At 36.4% G+C, this 25,546-nt stretch overlaps 1 protein-coding gene across 1 annotated transcript in view; it reads right to left on the bottom strand.

The window, feature by feature from the left end:
• SDCCAG8 (SHH signaling and ciliogenesis regulator SDCCAG8) overlaps positions 1 to 25,546 on the bottom strand; it is a 109,550-nt gene that overhangs the window by 35,292 nt on the left and 48,712 nt on the right. Inside the window, 4 exon segments of the mRNA XM_032185286.1 lie at positions 5,631 to 5,762; positions 11,814 to 11,847; positions 11,850 to 11,921; positions 14,036 to 14,163. Of these exon segments, the coding sequence (XP_032041177.1) occupies positions 5,631 to 5,762; positions 11,814 to 11,847; positions 11,850 to 11,921; positions 14,036 to 14,163 (366 nt within the window).

Here is a 25,546-nt window from a genome sequence, read left to right as displayed (position 1 = left end):
AACTAGAATACAACTTACAGAACATTATTATGTTCCCTAAGCTTCTATCTGAAAATTGTGTGTGATATTTCCCTCTACTTCTCATTTACTTCTCAAGAAAGGTAACTACTGATCTGTGCAGTATTTTGCAGCATTTTCTGAAGACTCTGTATTTTATTCTTAGCACACATTTTCAGGTTTTTTAACAACTAAGATACTTGTTGCTTTATGTATATACTGGTTTAACTAGTTGGGGAAATAAATCTTTAAGGAGAGTATTCAGGAGCTTATATAATCTTACACAATCTGTTAACTATTTTAGAATGGAAATACTGATACATATAATATACTTGTAAAACTATATAGATATATTGCATATACATACACGCTGTATATACACCACACCTATAGATGATAATGAGAAGGAAAAAAAATTAAGTAGACAGTGACCTGGGAGAAAGAGGGAGTGAGAGTTTTGAACATCTAGTTCCTATTCCAGACCATGTGCACTGTGTTAAAACATTCAGACATGTTAATCAAAAGCCAAATACATTTTCAGATTCTGACAGGATTTGCTACACATACTATCTGTGTGCGTTGTATACACACACATTTGTAGATCACTTCTACAGTACTTCTCTGGAGTATACAGTACTCAACCTAAAATGTGAGTCTATTAAATAGCAATAAAAAAATAAGTAAGAATGATAACCCCAAATTCTGGACAGAGCTGAGAGTTTTATCTGGCTGCACTGCAATGCAGAATGCATTGACCACAAAGCTTTTTACCACCTCACTGAATGAAAGGCTACACAAACAACTCTCTCCAGTTGTTGGAGCAATCCTGTTACAGCGAAACCACACCAAAGATACATGGGGAAGAATAAGGATGCTCCGGAAAAAGCAAAGCATACTGCTGTTTAAACACTGAGGCAATTCTAATAATCAAAGATTTATGGACAATACATATACTTATCACTATTTTCAATATAAAAAATAATGCCTTTTAAACTAAAAAGCCACAACTTTATACAGCTTTTATTCTATAATTGCATTTCAAAACAGATGCTTAGTCTAGTGAGTAGAAAGTAACAATTGCTTCATTATTACTTAATACTAACCTATCAGTACAACAAAAATAGGGAAGACAATATATTCAACAAAGAACAAACTGGATTTGAAAGAAAAATAAAGGTCTTTTAAGCAACGGTCAAAACTGAGTTTTTACACCCATCATCATTTCTTGAAAAAAACAAAAAGGCATCACGATCTTTAAAAAGAAAAATGTAAAATATGCAGTGCAACTTATTAGCTTCAGTTATCAAGAAATAATTTCAACCAATTGTTCTCCTGGAAAATTACTAAAGAAACCCAAAATCTCTATTCAGATTGTAGTGGTGACAGCAAACCACTTCTCATGATTTCATGTATTAGCTACTTGAAATAGCTGGTATAATCTCAATATATATGCCTCATTTCTCATAAATCTGTGTTCTCTCATGCATATGCAATCTCTCAAACACTATTCACTTAGTAACAACAGCAATAAAACTAATGGTGGAAGAACATTAAAGTCATTGTCGAACTCAGTATCATTTATTCTCCCTAACTCCTATAGAGGTCCACTTAACGATTAACATTTTAGTAAGTCTTCCACATACGCTTATCCCCGTAAGAATTCATTACGTTTCCCCAGAGTGGAAAAACAAATATAATTTGTGACATCTTGTGCTTGTACAGACATTTTCGGCACAGTTCGCTGCACTCCTCTACCATGTCTGAAGGGGAAGGCACCCCAGGTAGTTGGCTGCAGACACATCTCAGCAACATGGCACGTAGTTACAATTTGACACATATAGTCTTTATAAATCCAATGTCTATGAAGTCAAACAAATCTCCTTCTTATTTATAGTAACAGGCAAGAGCAGATCTCTGCCGTCTTGTTACACAGATGGTTGTAACATTTTTATAGTTAACTTACAACCACTGATGCCTGAGGAATAGACACACATCTGCCCCAAACTGCCAGTCCTGTAGGCTCTCCTTTTTAACTTTAGCTACCAAAAATACAGTTAAAACACATGCATTACCATCAACTCCCCAAATTACCACCGCAAAAAGCCCCAGGTTTACCCCGTGGTGTAAAATGCATTGTTAATGTTGCATAGATTGAACAGTGAGCACCCACAGCAAAATATATCATTTCCAACACCAAAATTGGAATTTCACGAAAAACTTATAGCTCTAAATCCCCATTTACTAAATTTACTTAAAATTAGTTCTGGAAACACTAATTAGAAGCCTACAGTTTTATGTTTATTAACAATATTTCAACAAGGGGCCTTATACTTCATGTAAGTATACAAATATGCTCATTCTCTACTATGAACCACACATCTACAGAATGGGAATTTGAAGAATTTAATGTAAAATGCTCTTTCAGGTTGAAATTGACATCAATATGCTCTTTTTGCTACACCACAGACATTTTATTTTTTCCAAGATTCAGCCTTGTAAAGGCACCACGCTGACCAGCTCATTTTCCACTGGCAAAGCCCTGTACCATACTACCTAATATTTTTGAGATAATGTGCTTTAGCAGCTAAAGCACTGTCTAAAATGAAAAGCCCATAGGTACAAAAATACAGAATAAGAATATAAACTACTGTAAAAAATCATACACAGATCTAAAGCAAAGATCCTTCGGGCGTTGCTAGATTAACAACATTAATTGAACACCTGTTCTGAAGCTCCACTGCAGTCTTTAACCTGTCACCATAGTCCCGCAAATTGCACTTTTCAATATAAGTTTGTTCCAATAGCACGCGTCCTCTGTGTCACTTAGATGGACATCTACTTCTTTTAACACTGCATTTCAGTGAGCAAAAACACTGAAAGGGATGGATATTTGCATTACTTAAAAAGACTAATTTTAAATCACCTTTAAAGACTGTAATTTAAAGCAACCCTTTCCTTTAAAACCTCCTTATATCATTCCAGACAATATGCATATGTAGCATATAGCCCAGACTGAAAGATTGGGAATGGCAAAAAAGGTTATCTTGTTCATTTTCAGCAGTGTAAATATCAAAACTGTCCAAATGTTGCTTCAAAATAAATTCTGATTGATCAATTTAGATCTCGTTCCTTCCACAAAATAGTTACAGCCGGGCCTTTGTGCTCTCATAGCAGAACGAAGTAGTGACAAAATTTCTTAGGTACAAATGGCACAATTTCATATGATTCAAATGCAAATGTTAAGTCCAAAATTAAGTCAAATTAATTTTGCTACAAGAAACTATCGAAAGAGAGGCAGAATAAAAACAGATAGGAAATTGGGTAGGAACCCACTGCACATTATTGTGTTGCAAGACCACCAGGGTTATTTGTAGCTGCATAAAAATGGGCAGCAAATAATTGTGACAAGAAATAATCACCCTTAAAATTGTGATTATTAGTATCTGAGTGATGGATGGAAATCTGAGGCAAAGCACATCAGTATTTGTTCTTATCTCAATTGCTACATACCCTAGTCAGATCTCTAGTTTCAAAAATCAGAAGAGGAAAAATCACTGTTTTTTATGTGGTAGAAATCGTAGAATTGTAAAATCATTAAGGTTGGAAAAGACCTTTTTCTTCACTTAGAACTGAATAGTTCATAGCTGATTTATAGGGAACTGATACTGAAAACTATTATAATTTTCACATGGAGGCTAAAATCAGATTACACTGAATTTTTAAAGCTGTTTATTAGCCTTGTCGTTACAAAGCCTTGTCGTTAATTACCTAGATTTTAAATAAATACAGAGTAAGAACATAATTAAAAATGTTAAAAGAATTCCCTCTGAAAATGTTGTTAAACTATACTGTCAGTGATTCAAATGTCTGATAAATCTCTGCCATATTTAAATATTCTAAAATACTAAATATGACAAATACCATCACTGTCCTGTTTTCTCTCCTTGCCATCATCAAAACAGCAGCAGAAGGTAGGGCACTGCCTGCAGCATGACCACTCTGTTTTCAAACCACTTTTCTGTTCTGGATTAATGCTTTCAATCTTTTCTAGTGTATAGTCACTGCTGCTGCAGCAGAGAACAAGCAACATTTTCCAGTAGGTCTATTTGGCTCTTACATAGAGGAAAGACTCTCCAAGAGACTCACAAAGAGTTCTCATATCCACCCAGATACTAGTAGTGCTACAGGGGAACAGCTAGGGAGAAAAAAAAAAAAAAAAAAAAAGAAAAAGATTTATATCCCCCCCCAAAAAGTAACAGAGTCCTCAGTGCATGTGTCCCCCAAATGCTGAGAATCTACCGCACACAAAAGAAAAGAAAAAAAAGAGGTGGGTGGGGAGAAAGAGGTGAGATCAATGGAAAAATTATGCGGTCACAGACTAGGGACACAATTGTAGTATCTTGAGTTTCTTTGTTCTCTGAGCTATAAAAAATGATGGTAATTCTGGGGTACGGCGGAACAGGATGAGGTTCAGACAAATCTGAAAAGGAAGAGGAAAGAAGGGGGCTTGGAAGACTGAAAAGAAAGCAGAGAGAGTGCAAAAAAAAAAAAAAAAAAAAGATGTTAAAATGGACAGACAGATAATGAAAAGATGGAGATAAAAAGTCAATAGTTGGAAAAAAAAAAAAAAAAGTAAACATACTGGATGTTTCAGTATGTGCAAACTCTGTTCTTGTCAGGTGGTCAGTGGTCAAGAATAACAAACTTTTCCCCTGGCTGGACTACTTAGCCCAAATGAGCTTAAACTGTACTCTGCCTTTCACTACTGACAAGAGATTGCCTGGTTGACTACTATTGCACTTGCTATTTCCCTTCTTTATCTTCTCCTACCCCCTCAACCATGCCTCAGCAAACTTTGATGTCTGAATACACAGAGAGGAAAAAAGAGCAAGAGGGAACAGATGAGCTTTCTGGTACCAAGAAGAGTAGTCTCCCCAGTGATCTTCAAGGCTATCTGACACAAATCACAGCACAAAACACTACCAGTCTGGACACTGTGGCCAGAACAGTCATTGGGTAACAGTGGAAATACCCCCATGAGTTTTGCAGTAGCTGCTCCCAGCTCTTGGAGTCACCACCCCTCTGAAAAGGCTAGGGGCACCTGGAAGCTGTAATAGCTCTCTGGATACTAAGACCTTCAAAAAGATTTTTCTGTTTATAGAAGTTTAAATTATTGATAAAGGTAAAATGGAGATACTGAAGAACATATTTACAATTACCTTACAGAATCCACATCTGTAGCCTACATTCACATTACTGAATAGCCTCCCCTCTTCTCTACCCCCCTGCCCCCCTCCCCTCCCTCTTTTTTTATACGGTAAGACAATTCATCCAAGTTAGAGCAGAGAACAGCCGAAGCAGCCACACACATATGTACTAGGCTTAAATTTCTTTGGAAGACTATGTTGTTCAAGCTTTCATTTTATTTATCCAAAATGGCACAAGCAAAATATGTTATGAAAAAAAAAAAAAACACACAACTTCACAGAATGCTTGAGGAGGGGGAACGGGTGGTCATTTTCATAAAGCAAAGAACATTACTTTCAAGCAATCTAGTGCCATTTTTTATGTTCAGAAACACAACAGGTACAGTAGAGTGTACCACATACTGACAGATTAACAGGACCTCCTACCTCGACTTCATCCTCTCATGCATTCTCCCATGCTGGATACATTGTTGGTCCAATTCATCATTCCGTTTTTGCATCTTCTCCAATCTGCCATGAAGATACTCTTTTTCCTGACTAAGCTGGTTGACTTCAGATCTACAGAAGTAAAACACCAGTGATGATGGATGTTGTCAGATTTCATTCCTGCAGCGTGCCATCAATATGTGGCTTCAGCATTTATAAAATTTCATACATGTATATAAAATGCATAAACAGAGCTATTGACTAGAACTTACAGAAACAAGAAACTATTTCAAATAATCTTAAGGTGGAAGAACATGATGCTGCAGTGTATTTGGGAAATATGTCAGTAGCATTTACTCAGTCAGAGGTTGGCTATGCTTGTTCCAGATGAATTTAAACAGTCATCTCATTTGACATTAGGCACTGATATTAAACATCATTGATAAATGTAAATTCATACTTGTTAAGCAAAAATTTGTCCAGCATTTTGACAATAAATTTCAAGTTCTTTATTGGTAAAAGCTAACATCTAATTTTAAAAATCACTACTAAAAACTTGTTCAACCCTTACGGCACTGTACAGGTTGAACTCTCAATAGTACTACTGTTTTAGAAAATTTATTAACATAACATGCCCAAATACCACTACACAGATAAAAAACATCAAGAGGAAAATGAATAAATCTTAAAAAAACAAGGTACAAATCATACAGGCATACTGTAATCTACATAAGACTCAGCACAGCCTTTAAGAAAATTAGTCACTTCTAGCAATTCTTATTCTTCACGGGTGAGCAGAGACACCAGATCCATGAATGACCTGGGACTGTTACTTGCTATATCTCTAACCATCAGCCCATGGAGAAACAGGCATGAGCTGTTTCTTAATATCAGGAAAAGATCTCGGATAAAATTGTGATAAAATATACATTATGCACTTGTACAGTTTAACTCTTTGGAAAAGGTTAATGAGAACATGTCAGAATCTGCTATACCATCAGAACGTAAGAATTAAAAGCAAGCAAATTTGTTTTATGGCATCTGCCACTCCAGATCTTGAGGTTAAAAGCTTCGGAGATATCTTTAAATCATCAATTTAAATATGCTGCAGTTACAGAATGAAGAGACTTTACCTTCCTGGCTGTTACAGAATGCAACAACAACTGACATTCTGAAAAACACAACAAAGTGCAGGGAGAACGGAATACTCCTCCTTCAAAAACATGTTGTTACACTGACAAGTCAAATCTGGAAATGACAACATCATCTTTTCATATTTAAATGGAGAACAATACATGATATCATCTGTGAATCTGGAAAGAATTTTAGCAAGGGCACTTTGGAAGAAGACTGTATACAACTGAATTTACATACGGAGTTACAGCTCTATTAAGGATCACCCAAAAAATACAATCAGAATCACACCAATGTTCACATCAAACTTAAATGCACAAGAGTTTCCTGGATGGGTGCCTAACAGTGGTCAGGATTGTTATGGAGAGGGTAAATGAAGTCTAATTCTTGCCTTTTAAAAGAAATATGGGTAGCCGGTGAAATCTCAGCATCAAAAAAGTATTGTCAGTTGGACCAACTTCTTATCACACAGGATGAATGCAGCCTTTTCTTGATACTGACATTGTGAGAGACAATCACGCGGATAAAAAGCAAAGGTCTGTTGCAAAGCAGGTTCACCAGCAACCTGATGTAACAGAGCCCAAGCAAGTGCTAACAGGGATTAAAACTCATCTGCCATCTTGCGTTCCTTTTTTGCCAGGAAAATGCAACAGCAATGTTTTCCCTGGTAGGAATACTGTGATTATCACATTGACGGGGTTCCCAACTGTGGGATATCTGCTTCTTTTTCTGTATTTCTTAATGTGGCTCTCTGATTCACGGATACAGCAGAAGCCACTTCAAAGAGGTAAAAATCTAAAAGTTTTAAAGGGGACTTGCTCGTCTCTAGCACACTTGAAGGTGCAGGAAGTCTTTTCTGGAAAGACCAAGGGCTTCAAACCAACCAAAAACGCTACTGAAAACTACATTAAAGAAACAAAAGAAAGCACTGAATTCATTGAGAACATGAGTAGCATGACCTCTTATCGCTAATACACAGCTCTAAACACCTGATGCTTTGAACCATGTTTACTTGTGTTCTCTTCTAGATCTTTTGTAACATAATTAAAAGAATGAAGCATTTTGTTGAGTTGAGGAACTCAATAAAAAAAAACGTCATTCAAATTAAAATATTATTTACAGAATGGCCACTCTAACTGAAATATTTAAGAATCTGAACATCCCGATTCAAGTATTTCATAGCACTGAAATTTTAGAGGACAGCACAAGGGCAGAATGCATACTGCAGTCAATGTAGAAAAGTTCAGTTTGGCATTAAAAAGAGAACACTGGACCCAATACACAACTGCATACTGACAGTTTGCATCATCTGACAACGATTCCTCCTGTAGCTTTAAATAAACTACTCAACAATCTCAGTTTCTGAAGTTAATTCTATGTGGTTTTTAAGAAATTTCAAAATTTTGGGTAATAAAACAAACCTGTAAGGAGCCCGAACACCTGCACTGTGACAGCGAGAGCAAATTTACACTATGAGTAGTAATTCCACCCAGCCAGGGGCAGTACACGGTCTGCGTAAATGCTTTTCTGCTCATAAGCCATCATATCAGGAATGGGATATCTTCAAAATTATTGATGATGCCAGGGGGCACAACCACAGAAAAAAACCCTCTATTTCTGGATCCAGCCATCTACCACAGAAGCCTCAATTACTAGGTAAAAAAGTAAATTACATGTAAGTTTTTACACACACACACCCCATTCTTGCTGGGAAAATCTTGGAAAAAAAATCCAAGCTCAACCAAAACATTCAGATTAGAGGCAAAGAACCAGCAAATAATAAATAGCCATAATTTAAAGTCGGACTTAGGATATTTTTAGGATGAACTGATTTTTGAACGTGAAGGTGGCAACACTGCCTTTATTCCTCTCAACCATCTTTTGCACTGCAGCACTTGGACTCACAGCACAGTGTTTTTTAAGGCATTGTCTTTTCCTGCTTTAAAGCTTATTATTTACTTTCAAAGCAATTACATATATGCTCTAAAATATTTTCTGCTATCACAACGAGTATCATTGCATGTAATTTTAATGACTCATCCTGCAGACAGACTGCTGCACATCCTCGTACAGCTACCCTCAGCAAACACGCTACCCCTGGTACTGAGCGCAATAACTGCAGTCAACCAAACATGCAGAAAAATAGTTCAGCCGGGTGTGTGTTCTTTACTTCAATTAAACTCACACAGTTGGATGCTTACTGTTGCCAAAACAGTAATATAATTTATACATTATAGTCCAAACAGTAAAACTACACTAAAAGTCATTTAACAATATTTATAACACCATAAAATACAGTGTTAAAATATATGAACTGCAATATGTACCAAAATTATAAAATTTGTTTCTCATCATCAGTGATTAAAACCAGGATCATTGCTCTAGCTTCAATACTCACAACCCTGGTGACAGATTAGAATTCAAATCTTAATGATCAATTTACAATTAACAAGATAGAAGTGAAACAAATTAAACCAACCATTATATATAACGAGACCCAATGGACTCCCATTGTTCCCCTTAATTACAAAACGCAAATCACAAATACACAGTGGGCAGTGTTAAGCATTAATCCACAACCTAGAAACTCAGATAGTGACAATCAGAGAAAAAAAAAAAAAAAAAAGAACAAAATAACGGAAAAGAAATCAACAAAGGACTGTATTTCTAAACATGCCTAAGCATATAAAAACCTTCCCAGACACTATCTTCTTTCTGCACAGCTTGAGGGGTTTATAATTCAACTGACACTGTCTTTCTGAAGTTTTTCTAATCCTGTGTAGGGGCTAGCTCACAAAAAAATGGCTCCAGCTTACATATAAACAAGAAAACTTCAGTTTAGATTTACCAGAAAACCTATATTTAATATAAAAACATACACACAATACAGAGGTGTCCACCTTAAGCACTTCTCACAAATAAATTTCAAATGTCTCTCATTACAGATGGACCCTTTATTTCCTATCAAGAAACAAAACAAATAAATAAACTGACTCATGCACCTCTTTTTAAAGAGGCTTGATCTGCTTTTAATAATGTACACAAGAACTAAGTTATAAAATCTTTCTAAAATGATCCTTTTTTTCCAGAGAACAAAGGTATAACTTTCTATCTCAGAACTGCATTTTACACTATCACTGGTGATGATGAGTGTGAGGACTGCCTTTTGGAAAGGCACTACAAAAAGATAAAGAAGGATCATGCATTTAAAACCTAGCTGAAGTCATTTTCTGCAACTGATCTTCTGATCACATCATTTTTGAAGCCATCTATTAAGTTACCATTTTACACCATCTCCAGTTCTACCTTTCTTATCTCATTTTCATATGCTTTCCTAGTTTTGTCCTTATGTATCTGTCCATTCTTGTTACTGCCTGCAGCAGCACCCACTCCAGCGCAGGCAATCTCAAGCTATTTTTGGGCAACTTCTCAAAACTGCTTTCATACATTCTTCCATATTCCCTGTGCAAAGTATACCACTTTGTGGGGATCCAAGAGGGCTTCTTTTCCCCCTTCCAGGTTCTTGACATAGTCAGCTAATGCTGCTAGGTGGAGAAACACTTGGCAATCTCTGGTATTTATTTTCAGAGAATAATGTGTTTTCACAGTATGTTTTCTGTCTTTCCTTCATCCTTTTACAGTTACTAGTCTGTGACTGTGAGCTCTAGCAACAAAGTCTGTGTGCATTTTTATTGCTGGAATAATAATATGATTTGAATCTATTTAGATTTTGTATTACTTTGGCAGAGGAGCTCTGCTTTTTCAGAAGAAAAAAATCAGTTTGCTTCTCTCTTGAATACCCACCGCAGCATTTGCAGGGGAAGGTCACTTACATTTCTTCAAGTTTCTAATTTCTTCCTCAAATACTCAGGGTGGGATTCATCTCCCAACTTTATTCACTTAACAGTTAGTCAACACTTTTTATTCAGTGAAAAGCAGGATGGACAGTGGAGGCAGTACCTGTGGGAAGCATCATATATATATGTCTGCCCTGCCATCTACTTATATCATTCCCTTTTGACCATTCCCAAAAACAGGATACTGGGATAAATAAGCTCTGTCCCTGAGTGAGTGTTGACCCTGCTATATTACCTCAACAGGATGACTGAATCCATGCATCAGAAGAAAAAGCTTATCTTGAAAACCAATTTTACCTTTGCTGAGTGTTGTCTTACTTCACATAAGTCATCTAAGATGAATACTACTTTAATTAACAAATTCATTTTGCATGAAACTTACAGAAGTTGCAGAATACCAACTCACCATTTCAGCCCTGTTTAGTACTCTAAATATAAACCTTGCAGAAAGTTTCTACAAAAAGACTATTTTCACACTTAAAAAATCCTATTTCTTACTAGTGAAGAATACAAGGGCTGGATCCACAGAATTTGTATTTTTTTTAAAAATAGTTGTGTGCTATAGAACTTAATTTTCAAAGATATACCTTAATATTTTTGCATTTATTGAAACCAGTTATTGCTTCTAGTTTTTAATTCTACTCCAGAATTTTCAATGGCTTTGTATTTAGACCTGCTATTGATTTTAATGAGCACCACATAACAAGTGGCAGCAGAATCAGAGCTTCAATGACAAGCAATTTTGACAACAATTTTTTCAGAGATAATTATTCAGTGTGTACTATTATGAATGAAGCTTTAAGTAAATAATTTAACCAACATACTACAGATTGGAGAATTTAAAATATTTAGTATTTTAAATATAATTTCAGATAAACTAGAATTGTAGCTCCATTAACAATTTTCAAATTTTCATATTGAGTGTCAGAACATCAGAAAGAATGCAGTACTCAATTTTTACATTGGAATCATCTAGGAAATTTGAATTAATAGCCAGAAACATTGCATGAAAAGTAGAAAAGTAGAACTATCCCGGAAAAATGCATCCACGTTATTTAAATGTCATGTATTATATTGAGAAAATATGTAATACCTGGGACAAACATGAGTAGTAACAAATATTAAAGTACAAATATAAAATAAGGAAGCATATCCTAATAATAAAGGGGACAGGATAAGAAAATATACTAACCTGTATTTTTCTGATATTTGTTCCAACTTCTTGCCAACAAAAAACATTCTTCCTTTAATTTTGTTATGAATGTATTCTGGGAGGTCAGCAATGAGTCCAGTTCATTTACTAGAAATTATAAAATTATAAAACTAGAAAAATATTTTGAAACTGTATAAATTTATAGAGAATTTAGGAACTGTTTAATATATTCTTAATTTCTTTTGTCTAGATCCCACTGTTCTTGGTATGTTTTTTTTAAGCTTCAACTATCTGGACATGGAATTTTAACATTGTCATTCATCAGATAAAGGCTGTATGTCAGAATAAGCTAAAGCTAAAGTGTTAAACTGAGGTGACCATTGAATAAGGTCTTGTGTGAGAAGAATCACCATGAAGACTATGCATCTAATCTGGTGTTTTGCTTTTAGCTGGAAGTTTACTGATATTTCTGGAAGGAATAAAAATTAGCAATCCATGCCTTAGCAGCCTTTTGCTTACTCAACTGGTGCAGAGGGACACACTAGCAATCCAGACGCTCACACTGTAGACTCATTCATTTTGTCATTTAAGAAAGCAATTATTTTATTTACTGTGTCCTGTGCTTACTGTAATTTATTCGGTCTTTTAACAATGAGATAGACTTACTGTCCAGTGAGAGTTGTAGTGAAACAATTTTATAAATTCATTTTCAGTTACGTGTTAGCTTGTGCTGTACCAAAATTCACTATGAAAAATTAAAGACCTTTATTCTTCCAAAAGGAAGATATTGCAAAATTATATTTCTTGATTCTGCTTTTAAAATCATTCAGAAGAAAGACAGACCACTGTTACCCAAATTTCCTATATGCATGAAAGATCATAATACAGAAGGGTTTTCTTTATGTACATAAACAAATGACTTTTATTTTCAACTCCTAATCCTATTACAATATATAAAAACATACTCAAACTTAATGTTGTTTCATTTTTTGTGTACTGGACAATTTATGCACAAGGAGGGCAAATTACACATCTCTTGTGCAAAATTACACTTGGTTCATATGCAGATGTGCTGGCTAGAGCAGTGAAATATGATTGAGTGCTTCTTCTCTTCTCCTACTGTGTAGATAGTAGCCATAACGTAGCAGTTTACATTCCCTGAACACAAGATAAGGTCCTTGTGTACTGTGATAATGTTGCTAAAAAGCAAAAAAATCGATGGAAGATGTAAATGTGCCTGCTACCTCAGGCATTAGCTGGCACTGCTTAGTAGTAATATAAGCAACATCATTTTTCTGAAGGCACTAGATGACTGGTGGATAATAATGCTATTTCATTAAACATATGAATATACCATGTTCCATTAAAGCTGGAGCTCCTCCTCCTTTCCATGCTCAGAGGTTAGAGATTTCCTCCCTAAAAATTATTTTTTGTTTATAAAATGAATTTTATTAATTTTATTGGCATAGTATTTCACAATGACAAAAGGCTTTTTTTTGGTTTGTAAAACCCATTTTACTCCCAGATTAAAGGTTAGAAGTTATTGATCAGCTAAATCAGTGCAGTGGAGTCTCCTGTTATGACAAGCTGAAGTATGCAAGGGATTAAATATCTTTCTTCTAGATTAGGGGTGTGGGGGGGGGGACACATACTAATGCTGAAAATGTTTGAGGCTGCAAAGATTAAATAAAGGAACATATCAATTTGGAGCCAGTGAATTACATCCAGCTGCGACAGTGAATTAAGAACCGATTAATGGCTAAAGCTTTTCTCCAGTTTGGATGCCGAAGCAAACTCATTAAGCTTTTAGAGTAGCTATAATGTGTGTACTGTGGGAACTGTTCAATGCTATTCAGGAGACTTTAACTGTAAGCTCAGAGCATTTCCCGCAGAGCTTCTGATGCTATTTTCTTTATATAACATGTGTGCCTGAAAATCCAGCCAAAAACAAGCCCTTTGTTTTTCTACTTTGTTGTGGTCTCTCTCAGCTTTACGTTTCTTGAACACAGGTAAATAAACTCATAATCCAGATGGTGCAACAGATGTGAGAGCAGCACTCTGAAATCAACAGACAGTGGGCAATACTTTCCATTTTCTCTTTTAAACGCTAACTAATATGTAATTCGGAATCTCCGGTGTAGTTAGCATCTGCTCCCTTCGGCCAGCCAAAGGTTACAGGTGTTCCTGATGTCATTTCACAGTAAGGCGTGGGCCTGGCTTGTGAGTGAGTGCCCAGGCTCTAATCTTTCCCTACCACCTACCAGTTTTCTCATGCTGGGCCTCCATTTGCTGCATCTTCTGTGTCAGCTCCTGCTCTCTTTGCTGGGCCTGAAGGGCTTGGGCCTTTGCTTCATTGCTAATGCTGTGCTGAATGCTCTCTTTCTCCAGTCTATAAAAAACAAAGAAAAATAAAAATCATGTATTGAAAATGCTAAATAAAAAAGGTAAAGTAGGATATTCAATTAATAAAAACAAAGAAGAAAATCTGGCCAAGATTTCACACGAAGCATTCCTTTCCCATGGCAGGTTATACGAACTGACCTTTTTCTTACAATGTCAAACATTCTCTAGTGACTAGTAGAAAATTGATTAAAAAAAAAAAAAAAAAAGGGATTCATTTCCTAAGCAAAAATTAGCCCTTACGACTAAAATATCATTTTATCTTTTAAAATTTTAAACACAACTTCTTTTGTGTAAGGAAGTTCCCCAGCATACAGTTTGCACTCAACAGATTATTTGCATTTTCTTTTAAATGTTATCTATTTAATACTGCAATGAAACTTAGGGACCTGACCCCGAGATGGACTGGTTCCCAGTGAACCAGCAGGAGACAAGTCAATAGGAGCGATTGCCACAGTGCTCATAATTCAGCTACTTTCAAAGCCTAATGAGTTTTTTTTAAGCAACCAAGCAAGTTTTAACTATTAATTTATGCAAATAGGAGATGAATGCATCCATAACAATACAGAAGCCTGTTTGCACCACGCAGGCCCAGCCCGTTGTGGCCCTGCTCACTGGGGGGTTGTACAGGAGGGTCTGAAGCCCAGTACTATTATTGAAGTACGCAGGCAAGAGAGCAATTTACTTGACCAGATATGCAAGATGGGGCAATCTACTCCCGAGGCAAAACAAATGCTAGACTACCACACTCCATTGAAGCATTTTATTTAATGCAAGCCAAGCAAAAACAGCATGGAAAATAAGAAACAAAAAGATATATGCATATAAATTAGAAAAGATCCTCAATTGCAAATTCATATCTAGACTTTCCCAAAGGTCGTAAATATTTATCTGGTGCTCATCTGGACCTAGAGTCAGAATTTCTGTGAGTTCACACATACAAGAACTGATTTCTAGATTTCAATGGACATAAATATGTACACACTTTTCTCCTGAAACTACATTTAATAGCTTAGGATAGGTTTCAATAGTCTTATAAATGTGTGATAATTCCCACTTCAGGTAACTACAAAACAGAACACGGGCATAGATCATATAAGGATAAAGCCACATCTCATGTGGTTGCTGCACTTAACCTTTGGATCAGTGCCTAATAACCCATCCGAGATATTGCAATATCTCAGCATGACATACACTATGTTAAATCTTCTCTCTTAAATTTACCCCAAAGCAATACAAATGGTGGGTCACATTACACTAATTCCTGGTCCTGATGTTGCAAGCCCTACCTGAGGCAAAAACTCCATTTGAAATCACAGGCAGTTTTTTTTCTGAGGTGGGACTGAGACTGATACGACAGAGAATATACTTAAATAACAAGAATATTATAGCTTTCAGGAAACAAAGCACATTTTAAGGAAATTTCAAACATCGTGCTACACCTTATCACATCATTCTCAGAATTGCTTCGTAACTATATTGGGGCTATCCTAAGGAGTGATGCTTACATCACTTCCTAAGTATAAGCTCCAAATCTGGAAAACATTATTATGAAAAATAGTTCCATATTTGCTGGAAAGGTCTATCTAACCCCTTCCCCCGCTTGCAAACCTCCTTTGCCTTCAGACAGTTGTCACGAGCACTGGACTGCTCAAAAAAAATGCACCAACACCTAACACGTCCCCCAGACACTTCCAGCTAAATAAAGTGCCATTTGTACATTATTTTGTTTAATTAATATTTTGTTTGTCTTTGTGTGAGATGGCTGTGGGCAGTTATCTGGCACACAGCTGGTTGGCTAGCCTTCTGCTAGGGGTAGCCTTCAACATGTACCAAGCTGCACAGCTCAAGCTACCAAGGTAAGCCTGTACAGGTCCATTTCTCATTGCTGGGAACACTCCTGTCTAACAAGAACACATTAATGGAAGAGAGCAAAATAAATGGAGAACCTGATGTCACCTAAAAACACCTTCTTGCTAAGGGGACCCATCCAAAAAAGCCACTCGTCTGTGGTACCTGCTGGGTAGAGTGAATGAACAGGAGCTCAGAAATGGTGGCGAGTTCCTTTTGTCTGAAGTGTATAAGGGGGTGGGTGAAAATAGGAGATTTATGTAATGGATAAAAGCTTGACTATAACGACTAGGAAGACAGTAAATCTTTAAGCAGAATGGTAGCTGACTAGTCTCAGCCTTAGCACCTGGAAAATTTGTGGATTGAGACATACCCAGTGCCATATAAAGAGCAGGACCCAGGTGTCTAGAGCTGCTGAGGAAACGAATGTCTGCTGGAGCCAAAGCTGTCTAAACTGAGTGGTGAATCACCCACACAGTGATTTGACACCTTCCTTGTCCCCTAAGTTCAATCTCTCTGCCCTCCTACAGAAAATTTCCCCGATATATTTTACACATACAGAGAAAAAAAAAAAAGCATGCATAAAGCACACAGAAGGCCCAGAAATTTCAGAACTATTAGTAGGACTCCTGATTACAACCAGAAAACACTGCAAGAGCTTTAGAAGATTTGAGAGTGGCTACTTATTTACAATTACTCTGAAATGTGAAAGAAAATGAGCTTAATTTAAGAAAAAGCAGAGCTATCAAGTGTAGACACACAGGAAACAGTTTTCGATGACACAGGTAAGATCAGCATCAGAAACAAGAGCTCAAGATTCACCAGACCTTTTTAAAACACCAGCTATGGCTACCAATGACAAGGATCTGAAGCAGTTCTGCTCTACTGGTCTGTTCTCCAGCAGAATGCAAACACCCAGGCAAAACTGGAGGCAGCAGCAGGAATTCAAGTTCTTTAACACAATACCCATTCTGAAATACCGAGTAAATGCCTATCTGATAATTAATTCTGGATTTGGCCATAATGTTGTTCAATTTTACTAAAGCAGGAGCATTGAACTCAAGGTGACTTTCATTTTTGTGCCATGAAGTCAGAAGCAACCAAAGACTCACTTGCATGGAAGCAAACTTAAGCTCTCCTTGAGCTCTACTCTGAAGTAGAAATTTTCCATGATTTTTATTCAGAAACACCCATTCCTCTGAGCCTGACTTATTGTTGTCAAGAGCAGCCTACTGGGTTAACTTGTTCACATATCTCAATGAACAGCATAGTGGTTTGCAGGGTCTGAAAGTTCTGCTTTCCAAATAATTGTTGTCAAAACTAAGGCCAAAATAAAGTGTAGTTTATAGCACATGAAGGAGACAAACACTCCTTGCTGAAAACAAAGTGAAAATTCACCTTGACCTCAAAGGTGACATGAAAAGTACACTGGCTGAATTTGAGCCACCAAATTTAATAAAAACAAACAAAAACCTTCCCCACCACTAGCAAATGAAAACTGGATCACAGGTCCATTTTCAATAGAAAACTAATTCTCTCTGAGAAGTGGCTCTCAGTAAAGGAAAAAAAGAAAGAATTTATAAGCTAGTGAAGTTAAAGTCAGATTTCATAAAAAATAATTGGTTTTCGGCTGCAAAAGGACAAAATTCAGACTGATATAACTTTGAATTTCACAATGCAGTTCAGCAGTAGGTAATTCTGCAAGACTTTTTGCTCTGGCGAGAGTTCAAATGCAAAACAAAAAGCCACAAGATAAACCTCAGTGTAGAATTAGGCCTCTGACTGGAAGTTGCCAGCAAGCCTTCTCACAAACAGCTATGCTGTGAAGCAACCATGCTTCCTATATCGACTATTTGATTTTTCCATGAGATCAACATGTGACATTTTGTAAAAAGCTAATGGATCCATTAGGAAGGACCATGAACTTAATTGAACAAATTAAAAAACTTGAGCTATTATGTCAGTTCAGCAGCCCACCAGAGTTTATCATAACCTTATTTGTGCCATCTTTGTTTCTTGTTAATTATAGTTAAAAATGTAATTATAAAATACTGTGGGGTTTTATGTTTTACTTTACACTCTTCTAGAGGAAGTGAGCTTCTCCCAACATTTTTTGCAAATAAATGCATAGCATAAGCTGCTATATATACCAAATGGAAAATCAGTTTTGAGAAGGTACCTACTCACTTAATTCCCATTATCTTTCTAAAAATCTGGCTTGCAAGCACTTGAATCAATTCAAACACTTTTGAAAACAGGACTTGAAAGCCTATGTGTGTTAACAACTTCAACGACTTCAGCCAATAACTTTGGGTACAAAGACTCAGCAATTCTGTATGCAGTCTACTTTGCAGCACCTGAACTTTCTTACAGGTTGTTCATGTTATTATTTCAGCTACAGGTGTCAAGGGAAGAATAGAAATCAGAGCATAATCTTGCTCTTCTCTCAAGCAACATAGCAACACTTACAGTAAAAAAAAAGGGGGATGGGGTGGGGAATAAAGAACAAGATGTTGCAATAATCCTTTTCTGTAAGGCAAAACATTAGAAAAACACTTGCAGTCTCCTACTGTACTATCAGAAAGCATTGAAATACCATGCTGATAAAGGTCATAAAAGAATGTATATAGAATAAGATCATACTTTGGATCAGAACACTTCACAAATTTCTTCCCTCTGTCCTCCATACGTATCTTCATAACTGTGTCATATGCCAAAGGATAAGGGATTGTGTTTTTTTTCTAGTGAGTAGACAAGGCTTAAAGGCTGGTTTTCAAACATGAAAAAGAAATTGTAAGGTACCTAGAAGTCATTCTTCCCTGGAATGGTCTTAAATCATTTTCTCTATTAATGTAAAACTTTTAAAACTGCTTTCAGACCTGCCTTTTAATTTAACATCACTGTAGTATAATATTCAGTTATTTTTAATGGAGAACATGTTTACATATTTATGCTATCTAAAGTTTTAGTATTTCAGATACTTAGATAAGGAAATACAACACTGAGATCCCAAATTGTGCTGATAAAGAAGTAAATGTTGGCTTTAAGTGTAGCCATGATTCAAAATTATTAATTTCCACATCTTACAACTTAACAGAGCTCTACGAGCATGTACCTTCTCTGTATGTTAGGATAAAGTCAATAATAAGACTTAGGGCCAGAAGATTTCTCTCTCTTAAGTCACGCTTCTAGGAACCTTTTACTTAGTGTTGGTTGGTTCTTCTTTTATAAAGCTTACATATTTTCATCTAACTGATCCTTGTTAATAAAAAGGATTGCTGTGGCTGAGGATATAGCTGGACAGTGCTTCATGGTTTCCTCTTACCACTGTAGATTTTTTTTCAGTACCTGTTATTTTTGTAGTAAAAGTACTGATATTTTTCCATACCTGTGCAAAACCACTACAGCATGCTTTGGCTGGCTAGATTTTATGGCGCTCGGTGCTTTTACAGGACTGAAGGAGATGAATGTTCTGATGTCCAAAAAGGAATGAAAAAAAGATGTACTCATGCATACAACTGCAAGAACTACATAGAAATATCTTGTAAAAACATCATGATCAGGTCACTTCTTTAAACCTCTCCAAGGAGCTGATAAAGTGCCCTTCCTGTATCCTATTGTGGGAATTATCCACTGAGTTGCTCTTTATGTCTGTTTCCAAGAGTTGACCGGATGCTGATTCTGGAGCTGGCTGCCAGGTCTTCTCAGAAACCTGGAAAGCTCAGGTTTCTGGAAGCTGCCCCAGCCAGCACACTGTGTTTGGTGAACTTTGGTACAAGCTACATGTGTATGGTCAAATTCTGTAGAGACCTGATTATTACTCTAATTGGTAGAATTGGAGGTTTGCATCATTTTTAAGAATTCACATGGTTCTATTTGAATTGAAGTTCATAAAAAAAACTTTTTTTTTTTTTTATCATGTTAGATGCCTAGTTACATTAGTTAGTAGATACAGAGAGTTTCATAAGCAATGAAACGTTACAGTTTTCTTGTTATAACCATATGAAGAAGCTACTGAAAGTAATAAAAAAAGTTATGCAAAGGCCAAGGGTGGTATGAAATTAAACCTTCAAATTGACTCAAAAATTAAATATGGATCTGGAAGACTAGAATATTCTACAGCTATAACTTTAAAGTAAAAATACCTTTGAAGTAGGTTAATGGACCAAACATGAACAAAACTCTTTACTACCCTTCCTTAAATAAGTGATTGGAAAAGACAGCTCTCCCAGGGTACTACTACTTCACAAAAACACCTCAAACACAAGGATCATTTTTGGGGGAGAAAACAAGACAAGATGTTACATTTTAAACTTCCACATTTTAAACTTTTGTCAAGAAACTAAGTACAAACATTTGACAAAATCATCACAACTACTTTCTCCACAATACAAATAATAAATAAGGTTACACAACTGTATCCCCATCCCCAGAATCCAAACGATGTCAACCTCATTATAAGACATTCTGCTTTTTTCTGAGAATTTCAATTTTGCTGAGATGGAAAGTTAGTGCATATGACTTTCTTGTTCCCACTGAAACTTTTTTTCCCTGCTTTCTCTATTTAAAATGTAGTTGCACAATTGGAAACAGCTTATAACTTTTATATATGTTTGCACTTTATCCAGTATATAGTATTAAGAGATCTATTGACAAAATAAAACAAAGTCTAGACTTCTGTTTTGACCTTTAAACCCTGCCAGAGGCATCAGAAGATAATATTTTTAATGGCTCTGCATGAAGATGATTCCTACTCTACTTCTAAATTACTTAGTGTACTTGAAAGCTACTTCAAAATTACCACTAATTGTAGATACTGATGGGCATGTGAAAGATAAAAGTTGTAAGGGCACACAAACTGAGAAACACAGAGTGTTACTCCTATGCAAGTTCATACAGTATGAAGAAGCTTGAGTATAGCTAACTTCAGTATATGCATTACTGGTGGTATATCTACTGCTATGTAGCAGATCTATTACAATGAGAGGATTGGATTTCTTACTCACTTTAAATCCAGCATAAAAGAAAGAATTTGCAAATGACTAGCTTATAACACTATTCTATTCCTTTGGTGTCTTGCCTTCAATGTAGACTATAACTACTTTTCAGTCTAGATGGTTTTCTGTATGCCAAGCCACAGCTAAACTTTATCATTAACTGCCCTCTATTTCATTGTTAGAGAAGGCAAAAACTGTCTCTAACAGTAGTACCGTGTTAGGTCAAATATACTGACTTAAGACCAAAATGTTGTTTTTCTGGTGCATCTATAAGCCTTGTCTGCCAGATATGTACATTGCATGTAAACACCCATCCTGCAATGGTTATTAACATCAGATTGTGAACTATTTGGCTGATAAAAACAGATAGAAACACACAATTAAATACAGAAGTTGCATGGGAAGATGCATCATGAGAAGTGGTTTCTGCGAAGTCAGTTCCCAACCCTAACCACTTCACAGTACTATGCTCTTTTCTATAGAATATTCTTTCCCCCTTCGCTCTTTGCCCTTTTCTACAGAATCCTCTTTCCACCTTTGCTCTTTGTCCTTCAAGCCACTTCCACAAATGGCTAAACATTGAAATGCTTGCTTACCATATAATATTTTCGCACGCATTTACTTTGCACACATAGTTATGAAAATTATTTTCACTATATTTAAAATAAAGGAGTAATTTGCTTGACTTATTGTGATTCCTGATCTTGGTACCAGCAGTCTCTTATGATGCAGTTTCATAACAGGTTTAAGCCAGTCTAAGGTGATGTTGCCAGTTTAAGGTCTCTCTTTTTATCCTCTAATAATTAGCATTCACACAACTTATCCTGCAAGAGCATATGATGCTTTTTCAATTTGAAAAAGAACCCCGTGATCATAAGGGTGCCTGTCTTCCAGTGCCAGCACATGTAAGGGCCTAGAGATATGTGGCCAGGCAGAGCCACATGTCACAACTCTAGGGAATCTGAGTCTATGCTTCAGTAGCAGCACAGACTCAGACCACCACAGAACAATTGTGAATCTGTACTCCAAGTCTCAGCTTGCTAACATGATACAGTAAATTCAGTCTTCAAGCTCCTTCTGTTGAATCAGAAAATGATGTAGCTAAATGATGCAGAGATCTGATCTATTATGAACTCACTCTGCCAATTTCATTTTTTTCAAAAATTATTTGGGTATGTTAATTTTGTACCAGCCAGTTTTATGCTGAATCAGGTATCATCTGTCCTACTGGAGCAAGCATCAGGTCAGCATAGACACTGCATTGCATGCTCTGCCTAATTGAAAAGAAAAGTGACTGTGTGCCCACACCTGATCCACATCAGATCAGCACAGCTGAATGATCCAGTAGATCACAGATGCGCTCTGAATGCCTGCTGAACAGCCACCTCAAATTTTTCAGACATTCTGTTTGGGCAGACATACAACTTCCAGTTTACGCTACCACGCTAGCTGCAGGTCTGAGGCGCTGAAGTTGTTAACTCTTCTAAACTACTGCTGAAGTTGAGAACTTAGGAAAAGTATTCTCTGCCTCCAAAAGACCAAGCTTCCCATGAACAGCCTGGGAAGAAGAACAGCTTCACACAACAAATCATCCCTCAGGAAGACAATCTGAAAGAGAATATTTGATTTTGAGGGTATTTGATCTAGGGAAAGTTTGACATCTCCCCCGCCCTACATCAAGATACCACACGTTATAGCAAACGGACAAAGTTGTGACCAAAAAGCAAGACCAATCAAGTACTGTGCTAACATTACATTGTACCTGATGTTAATTTGCTTAGATTTTACAGAAACATCCTAATAAAAGACATGTTTACCTACCCGCATATCACAAGAGCTAGATATGAACAGGTGAGTCAAAAAATAAAATTCTAGCCTCGTGTATCCTTTATTGGTTCTTTACTTGTCTGACTACCTACAGCATAATTTTGGTGTTACCTGATTGCAACATTATTTGTACATTAGTATTAGAAATAATGGACAAGCAGTATATTTATTAGCCAAAGGTGGTGGTTTTTTTTTTTGGTCAGTTTATAAAGCTCCCGTCTTTATGCTGTCAAGATTAAGGAGAAACATGTTTCAATAGCAACTTTAAAACTAAACTCACAATTACTACCATTATGTTAAGTGCTAGATATCCCACTGTGCAGTTTTGCTTTGTGAATTTTTACCTTCTTCCATGCACACTTTTAGCCACTGATCGCACAGCCTTTCAGTGTTTTCTGCCTTTTCCTTTAAATAAACTGGCTCTGGCTCCTTCCATCTGGTTCCCCTTCCGTCAGCAACCCTGCACCTGTTCACACCTCCTCTCCTGTTGGATTCCACTGAACATTTCCTCCTCTGCCAGGGCTATTCTGGCACTCGCAACCTTTCTGTCATTCAATCCATCTGTCAGAAGTGAACTTTGTTTACCGCAAGCTTCTGCTTTCTTCTTCAAGAAGCAAAGCCCCTCAAGGTCATTGTCAAATGAACTGTCGGCGTGGATTTAAATCCACTTCTGCTAACCAGCAGAAGATGAAGTTCTTTACAGTTCTCTATTTGTGAAGATAGGTTTGGGGTGTAAGAGAAATAATACAGAAGTAAAATAAGAGACTTTAATCATTTAACTACAACAGCTAATATGTTCTAATTCACATACATATACCTCCTTGCAAAGACTGGCAGAATCTCTCAGGACTTGCAGAGAGATTCAAAGAAGTAGAAAAGGAAAAAATATGACAATAAAAATAACAAACGAAAGCTTTTGACTCACTTTAACACCATGCAACAAAGATATTGACTAAAAATGCAAAGATAAAATGGGAACAGCCAAGTAAGTTTACAGTAAAACCTAGATGCGGCCAACAGCATTCATTGTAAATTATTTTATCTGCGACAGTTTTTTTTTTCCCCAAACTTACCTACAGATGTTTAAAATGCAACACTCTTTAAGGAGAAAAAAATCCAGAATATTTTTCCTGCGTTTAAGCCTTGTAAGCACACATATGCAACTCTTTGTTAAAATACTGCCTTACACATTGAGATGAATTGTAAAGATTCTTTGTCAGGGCTGAGACTAAATTCACATTGTTAACAGGATACATTATTTTTAGCAACTCCTGTGCCCCTATCTCTTTTCAGGAATAAAATAACCACAAACTCCTGAATTATTAACTAACCTCCTTGACAGTCTCATTCTTCTAAAATAAGAAATACCTTTCAATTTCACTGCATTTATCTTGGGCATCCTTTAAAAATAAATAAAAATGAAAATAAAATCTTTCACTAAGATTAACTATAGTACCAAAAATATAAATACATATTTTAAGTTTTAAAAGCAATTATAATGAACCACCCATTTTATTACCCTACTACCACAAATGAATTAAAGTAAAGCTTTCTGGGAGCAAATCCAGGAGGTAATCCAATCTCATTAGCAGAAATGCAGTTATACTTATGTTAGGTCTGAATTTGACTCTAATAAAAATTGCTTTGACATATACTACATAAGTTTAGCTGAATAATAACTTAATACTGATACATCCCTTACATGGGAATTAGTCCCTGCATTTGCAAAGGAATGTTTTCTGATTTTATGATCTTCCATAGTAAACTACATACAGGTCAACAAAAGCAGTGGAAATGGAGGAAGAACTTTGGAACAAATAGAATATACAGCTGTGTCTACAGCTGTACTACTACCATCTAACTACAAAAAAAAACAAACAAAAACAAACAAACAAACAAAAAAAACTTTTATTCCTTATTTTGATTTAAGCCCTGTAGAAGGTGTCTGAACAAGGAACAACTAATCAGAAACAGTTGCTCCTATTTCTGCAAAAGCTTAGTTTGATACTCAAATCACCAGGAACACAGGGGCAACCAATGGTAGCATGCTATTAAGCTTGCTGGGCTGCCAGCACAGACAGGGAAAGGAGGTCAGCTCTGTCGAGCAGCGGATGGCAGAAGCAGCGCTCATCTGCTCGCTCGGGACACGCTGCTCCCAGCTCACACTTCCCCCTGGCCAGCTACCGGCACCAGGGCACCGGGCACAGGGGTGGCAAGAGCAGCCCAGCAGCCAAAGCTGGCATGCTCAGGTAATTCGCCTTCCTTTCTCCATCCATTTACAGAGTTGACAACCTACAGTTTGATGTTCTTAAATGTCAAGTCGAATCAAGTCCCTAATTAAGGACCTTTGGGTTCTCTGTTGAAATCTTTTCTGGGTAAGGATTTCAGGAATGGAATCTTGCACAGGAGAAGAAACAATCACTGTGACTGCATGAAGTAAATGACTTCCAGTATGCTATTGAAAGCACAAGGCAGCTTTTAAAATTAAGTTCACAAATACCATGCACTGATATAAAAATTATATTTAGCTTGTTGTAAAAACAAGCCTTCAGATGGACTTGAGAGAAAAGTCCTAGAACTAGTCAAGAATAAGGATAAAAATCAGAAACATTTTTCCAGTAGCAAATTCAGCAAAAAATCCAGCAGCTTTGAATATGTGTCTGAAAGATTATTATGGTATAAAAAAAGCAAAACAAA

The sequence above is a fragment of the Aythya fuligula genome, chromosome 3 (assembly GCF_009819795.1).
Source record: "Aythya fuligula isolate bAytFul2 chromosome 3, bAytFul2.pri, whole genome shotgun sequence".
Classification (NCBI taxonomy): Eukaryota; Metazoa; Chordata; class Aves; order Anseriformes; family Anatidae; genus Aythya; species Aythya fuligula.
Note: the sequence above shows the minus strand (reverse complement) of the source record. Positions and strands in the feature narration are given on the sequence as shown.